This window comes from Xyrauchen texanus, chromosome 17 (assembly GCF_025860055.1).
Source record: "Xyrauchen texanus isolate HMW12.3.18 chromosome 17, RBS_HiC_50CHRs, whole genome shotgun sequence".
Classification (NCBI taxonomy): domain Eukaryota; kingdom Metazoa; phylum Chordata; class Actinopteri; order Cypriniformes; family Catostomidae; genus Xyrauchen; species Xyrauchen texanus.
Genome location: NC_068292.1, coordinates 38,096,241 through 38,103,629, shown reverse-complemented (window position 1 = coordinate 38,103,629; position 7,389 = coordinate 38,096,241). Strand labels below are relative to the sequence as shown.

The window sequence follows — 7,389 nt, the reverse complement described above, 5'->3', positions numbered from 1 at the left end:
ACTCCTCTATTTCTGCCCTGCAACTCCCGTAGCTGCCCCTCTGTGGCCAGCCGTCCCATCAACTATACATATATCAGCTGTTAGTGTTGAAGCGGGCAGGGAAACCCAAAGGTCTGCTACAGTGAATCAGTACAGGCAGAAGAGGTATACATGCAACTGAGACATACAGTACATGGATAAGATCATTTTTATATATTTTTTCTGATAATGACATTTGAGATACGGATTTGTCATGTGTTGAAAATGAAAATGATCACCAGGTTTGCTCGGTTTCAACTTAAATGAAGGAACTTTGTTTTGACAGATTGTCCAGATGAGAGCTGTAGGTCATTTGCAAACACACACACTGGAATTGGAGTTTACTCATGATTTCCACCACTGTTTGTTCTTGAGTCATATAAATACAGTCCAAGTTGCGAAATATCCCCCACAACAGAAACTGTGAACATTCCTGATATACAATGACCCCAAAAAGTATTTGGACAATTGTGGACACTTAAGTCACACTTAAACATATCTGAATGTCATTGCAAATACCAAACTAAGTGCGATTTGCAAACAAATGACGCTAGAGCTTTTCTTGAAATTAGCCTCACTTTTCACTAAAACTATACATATCCAAAATGTGAGTTTATGCTCATTTAAATTTATAGGGAACAACCTTGCTGAATTAATGTGTAATTTATTTTAATAAATTGATTAAATTCAAGCATTTTACATGAAAGGACATTTACATTCTTTTTAAATGCACTCATAAAGGTAACCATACTTTTACCCTTTTTTAACCCAACTGGTTTCAAGATGATTTTTAGTGAAAACATGAAGTCAGTTTTACTCAAGTGAAGTATGTGAATGCACTCTGCTTACTGTTTTATTATTATTTTTTCTCCCAAGGTTGTTCAAAATGATCATGACATTATCTGTCTCTTGATGAGTCTCCAGAACTCATAATAGATTACAATAACTCTTGAGGTAAGAGGTGGTTGCTGGATACTAGATAAAACATAATTTAATTATTTATTATGATTGATACCTGTCAGCTGAATGGTCTTGAGTTTTGTGGGCAGATTAAATCCTATCTTAAACCAAATAATACTTTTGTCTAATAATAATGATTAGAAATAATCATAACATTGTCTTCTGTAAGTCTTTAGAATCAGTTTAAAACTCAATGTATTTTCTTCAGGATTCTAAAAAAAAAAATATATATATATATATAGTTTACATTACCTTTAAAAAGCATAAAGAAAGATGATCTAGCACAATACGGCAATAGAGGAATTTTCAAACAAAGATGTTTTATAGAAGATATGTGAGTTTACCAGATTTCAAACTTTGTCATTGATCTGTGACTGGAATTCTTTGGGTTTGTCTCCTCCTTGTGGTTGTTGTATGTAGTGCGCATCAGTGTCCAGAGCTGCAGACCTGTGCGGAGTGCGGACACCTGAGCAGGCCGCCTTGCCTGTGTCTGTATGGATGGGAATGGCAGCACAAGCTGCCTTTGGGAATCATTCACACACAACATGGAATCACATCATTCTCATTATTACAACGTTCTTGATCTTTAGTACTATTTCAGGTAAAGTATATATATGTGTGTGTGTGTGTGTGTGTGTGTGTGTGTGAGCTGTGGGTATATGAAATATACTCCATCTAAAACTATGTAAACAGCACTTAAAAGATGCATTTTTCTTATAAATTCATATTTGAACCTAAAATAAAAAATGTCAAAACAGAATTCTCATGGACATTTTACGCGTCAACTACCCAATTTCCATGGTACTGAATGATTACCATAACCATATGATATGGTACTCCAAATGGTAACAAACATACTTTTAAATAATACCATGTTATTATTATGGTACATCCAAAGAAAAGCTTTTGGATGCGCTATTTTGTTAGTAAAACCTGTTAACTGTCTCTTCATTTGGAATCGAATCATAAACAAATTAATGTAAAATCTGTGAAAAAGTGGCTGAATTTATTGTGTTTATGAGTCGGATTCCTAATACAGCAAACAAAGAAGTTTTATGAGAAAGGCCATGTTTTCACAGATGCAGCAATGAACACTGTATTTGTATTCAAGTGTATTTGTTTTCTGTACCAGCAGTGTATGCACAGTGTCGGATCCTGCGATGTAACTCAGAGTTTGTGGCTACGACTCTCGAAATTGGGGTCCCCGGGGGGAGAGTGGGGGGTAATGCCAGGTACTGCAGTGCCTTGCGATCCTACGCCCTATGTACCCAGCGAACCGCCCGAGCGTGCCGCGGAGACCTGGCCTACCACTCTGCTGTACAGGGCATTGAGGACCTACTCATCCAACAACGCTGCCCCAAAACAGGCCCCACAGCGCATCCACGTCCCCTGCCCCAGGCCCCACTCTCAGGGGACGGATGCTTCTATGAGAAGGCGTTTGTGAAGAGGGAGGGCCGGGCCCCAGAATACCTGCACTGCGGGGTGTTTGGGGACCCTCACATCCGCACCTTTAATGAGGAGTTCCAAACGTGCGCTGTGAAAGGAGCCTGGCCTCTCATAGATAACCAGTATCTGTACATCCAAGCCACGAGCACACCCACTAGAGGGATCTCTTACTCTACTTTGCTCACAAAGGTGAGCGCTACAGTGTCCCAATTACCCTTTTGTCATACAATTAATAAAATATTTAGGCTGCTATTAGTTAAACGGGACAGGGTGTATGTATGAATCTCATTATTTTAGATAGAAAACCTGTGAGGTTTCCTCCTGTGTGTGGTTCTGTACTAGAGTAAAGTCTGGACGTCCATATTGCAGCTTATTCTGGCCAAGAATGGCTCATTTAGACATGAAGACTATGGCAGGCTGATTTAGCCTAAAACGCTCCCAGCGATACTAGTCGTAATTTAATTTAAGATATCTGCAACTCAGTTTTCACTAGTAAAATTGCAGTTCTTTCTAGTAAAAATATAATATAATTAAAGGAATATTTGGGGATTAATACAAGCTAAAATCAAATGACAGTATTTGTTTATTCCAAAAAATAATTTATTTATTCTTTTCCTTTAAAAAAGCAAAATCTGGGTTACAGTGAGGCACTTACAGTACAATGGAAGTAAAGGGGGCCAATCCGTTAATGTTAAAATACTCACTGTTTCAAAAGTATAGCCAAGTCATAAACAATATTCACGTTAGCATGTGTAATAAAGTAGCTAACGAACCTTTTCTGTGTAAAGTTATATCCAATATTAAAAACATGGGGCAGTGGTGGCTCAGTGGTTGAGGCTCAGGGTTACTGATCAGAAGGTTGAGGGTTCAAGCCCCACCAAGATGCCACTGTTGGGCCCTTAAGCAAGGCACTTAACTCCAGGTTGCTCTGGGGGGATTGTCCCTGTAATAAGTGCACTGTAAGTCGCTTTGGATAAAAGCATCTGTCAAATGCATAAATGTAAATTACAACTTCCTTGCCATGACAATGTGATGCAGCGAACCCTGTAATCCCAGTAAAAAGCTAAAACTTTAACAGAAAAATGTATGCAAGTGCTTTTATAAAATTATAAGCTTCACATTTCTGCCTTTTAACCCTCCAAAAAATGCCCCATTCACTTTCATTGTAAGTGCCTCACTGTAACCTAAAAATTTGCTTTTTTTTCTTCTTTTTCTTTTGTAAAGAAAAAGGAGGGACGAGTTGTTATTATTTTTTGCATTAATCAACATTATGCCACAAATGCTGTCATTTGAGCTTGACTTGATTGGACCAAATTCTGCTATTTAATTTTGCCTAGTCATTATTACATATTTACTAGTAAGAACTGAGTTGCAGTTATCTTGAATTGAATTTCAGACCAATAAATATTTTTGATCTCAATGGATTTAAGACTTGTAACCATGTACTTTTGACCAGTAAAAAGGCATTCTGTCTTGTCAAAATGTATATTACAAATATCTCCAATCTGATATATTACTAGTTATAATGGCATTGCAATTCTCTCCAATGTGAGTTACAACTAGTCAAAATTGCATTACAGATGTCTAAAATTGGAGTTTTGACTAGTCAATATTGAATTAGGACAAGTAACACTGGAAGCTTTTTAGTTTAAATCGGCTTGCCATAGAAGACACAAGAGCAACTTGATGAATGATGAATTAATATGAATAATTAACAGGACAGACCTCTGGTATTTTTGCTGCCCTAAATATACACAATTATTAGTTTCGTTTGCATTTGATTTTTTGCATTTAGCATCATCAGAACAGACCATCCACTGCTGTAAAGAACTTTTTTTGGGGGTACTTTTTTATTTGACATGTCTTTGGTCTCCATTTCCTCCTCAGATCACAGTTATCTTTAAGAACTCGCGTGAGTGTGCAGAGCAGCAGATATACCAGGCAGAGCTGGACAATGTTCCCCCAGCATTTGTGGATGGTTCTATGACCAGCGGTGATCGCAGAGGACACCATAGCCTGCGTATTCACTCTCATGATCCCGGCCAACATGCCGAGATCACGGCTACACACATCGGAACGACACTGGTGGTGCGTCAGATCGGACGGTCGCTCAGTCTGTCTGTCCGCTCACCTCGCGCGATCGTGGAGTCCTACACACCCGAGCAGGACCTGCAGTTGTGTGTGTGGGCTTGTCCAGTCTCACAGCGTCTGGAGACGCCACCCATGCATCCGTCCACTGCTGTGTACGCACACTGCTCCTCCCTGCTTCCTGTGCGGGATGTGTATTTCCAGGCCTGCCTGTTTGATTTGCAGGTCACGGGGAATGTGAACTCTAGTGCGTCAGCTGTAGCAGCGTTGGAGGACGCTCGTGCAATGATCTCAGTCTCTGAGAGGGTTCACCTGCTGACAGCCAGTGCAAGTAACACCCCTCCGTCTCTGCCGGTGGCACTGGCCATAAGTGTCCTCACGGAGACCCTCAGACATGCTGTCTCAGGTCTAGTCTGATGACTGAAAACTCTGCAGCTCTCACTGCTTTTCTGCGTAAAGTCTAAAGCAAGGCTTACTTGATTTTTTACTATACGATATTTGCAATACAATTGTTCAGTGTATAGTTGGTTATAGCTAATTTATCTACCAGCCTGACCAGCTGACAAATGCCCAAAGTCCCTCACAAACCAGCAAAACAGACCAGCCTAACCTGCCTGCCAAGGCTGGTAGAACAACAAACAACTTTAGGCAACCTTAGTTTTCAAAGTTTGTGAGTCTGTATGTTTTATGTGAACAGGCTGTCTGGAACTGCCTTTTGTTTTGAATTCTGTGTTACATGCACATAAAGTGTGTGATTTTTTTTAATTGAACATACTTGTGAAAATATGAACATGAATACGTTTTGGGGAAAAACTTATGCAAAATTCTACTCAAGATATTTTTGCTTATCAAAGAAATAGTGTATGTTTTTTCAAAGGTTGATGAGGTTTGTGCAGGAATAATTTGAGCATATTTATAATAAAGAAATATCTATCTATCTATATATTTATATATATATATATATTTCCTCACAACAGTAGTTCATTGTCGTGTGCTGGCCCACACAGCATTGATCAGTGAAGGTAACACCAGATTTAGCAGACCACATGAAATTGCCCTTATCACCAAATTAGATTCATATTTCCAAACTAAAATAAAGACCATTGAATACCGTTTCTGTCAAACTAGTTATCAATATTTTAGACTTCCTTGTTAATTATGCATTGTGGAAATTTATCATGAGAATATGTGTAAACTTTCCTTTGAAAAGTGAAGACCAATTACATTTTCTATATTTTCATTCTTTCAGTCTCCTGAAGATCATGCGACTAATGGTTTATCATCTGCAAACTGGTGACATATTCTGAGGCATTTCACACTTGTTTAAAGGAATAGTTCACTTAAAAATAAAAATTCTCTCATCATGTACTCAATCTTATTCCATCCCAGATGTGTATGACTTTCTTTCTTCTGCTGAACACAAAGATTTTTAAAAGAATATATCAACTCTGTAGGTCCATACAGTGCAAGTCAACAGAGTCCAAAACTTTGAAGCTCCAAAAAAGCACATAAAGGCAGCATACAAGTAATCCATATGACTCCAGTGGTTAAATCCATGTCTTCAGAAGCTATATGATAGGTGTGGTTGACAAGCAGATCAATATTTAAGTCCTTATTTACTATAAAACTAAACTTTCAAACCTTTAAACTTTTGTTTTTGGCCAATTGGATTCTTCAAGCATATCGCCAACTCCTGGGCAGGAAGTAGAATTTATAGAAAAATTACATAATATAGATTTGTTTCTCACTCACACCTTATTATATCGCTCCTGAAGACATGGAGTTAACCACGGAAGTTTATGTGCTTTATGTGCTTTTTAGGTAAACTATTATTTTAGGGGTGATGGTGTTCATTTGGTTTAACTTTAATGTTATTTTATATTCCCCTGATCTCTTGCATTGCAAATAGTATTCACAAGTTTTATGTTCAACTAATGTATAAGAGGGACATTATTAAGTGTACGCAACTTTGGCCCAGGTCTATAGTGGATAAATAATGTTGTTGTGAGGTGGAAAAAAACATGAGAATGAATGATGTAAGCAGCTGTGTATATTTATTCTTATCACAGTGATTGATGGGGTTATATAACGGGGTTCCTCCTGAACTTCCTTCTGTTGGAAGACATACAGTAAAATATGCTGGATCATCAGCAGATGGCAGTGCTCATCCAATCAGAGGAAACTGTCCATGTTAACCTCACACACGTTTTACAGCATGTGGCTGCTGTGATGGGTGCATTTGTTTGGCTATCACTGATACCACTGCTATCTCTGGACTTTACTGTACAAGACTGTATTGTCTGATAACTCTCTGCACTGTCAGATCAGTCAAAACAATAAAAATAAATAAAATAAAATCGCCAAATACATTTTTGGAAGTGGTACCATGATAATGTTTCACATGTTTACATAATTAATGAGGATACAATATGCATTTTCAACATGGTCCATTGTGATGATACCATATTTTTGGATATGTGCATTTACAGCATCTAATGGTTGATGTTAGTTCATAATGTGCCAGTTACTGTTAACATATCTAACTTTTCATTTTAAAATTGTACTGGTATGTGTTGAACTTAATATTAACCAAGATGAATAAATGCTGTACAAGTATTGTTTATTGTAAGTTCATGTTAACTAATGTAGTTAACCAAAGTTAGCAAATAAAACCTTTGGGACATGTACCATGGTAATGCTATGGTTGTGTGGACATGTATCATCAAATATGTCATTAACAACAAGTATTCGGCACAATGTAAATGTCATGGCACATGCATATTAATCATTCTGTACCATGCCATTACCATTTGATACCATCACTATTGTACCATAATACCACCACCTACCTTTTGTAATGGTAAATTACGTTGTAAA

General features: G+C 37.8%; 1 protein-coding gene across 2 annotated transcripts in view; it reads left to right on the top strand.

Annotated features, from left to right (window-relative positions):
- LOC127657935 (hemojuvelin-like) overlaps positions 1 to 6,780 on the top strand; it is an 8,135-nt gene extending 1,355 nt beyond the window's left edge. The window contains exons 2-5 of one of the 2 annotated variants that reach the window (XM_052146952.1): positions 895 to 972; positions 1,399 to 1,579; positions 2,114 to 2,613; positions 4,312 to 6,780. In XM_052146952.1, the coding sequence (XP_052002912.1) occupies positions 1,477 to 1,579; positions 2,114 to 2,613; positions 4,312 to 4,929 (1,221 nt within the window). In that variant the 5' untranslated portion in view covers positions 895 to 972; positions 1,399 to 1,476 and the 3' untranslated portion in view covers positions 4,930 to 6,780. Of the gene's footprint in view, positions 1 to 894; positions 973 to 1,398; positions 1,580 to 2,110; positions 2,614 to 4,311 lie in introns of both variants that reach the window. The other variant, XM_052146951.1, reaches the window with a different exon arrangement.
- The last annotated feature ends 609 nt before the right edge of the window (positions 6,781 to 7,389 follow it).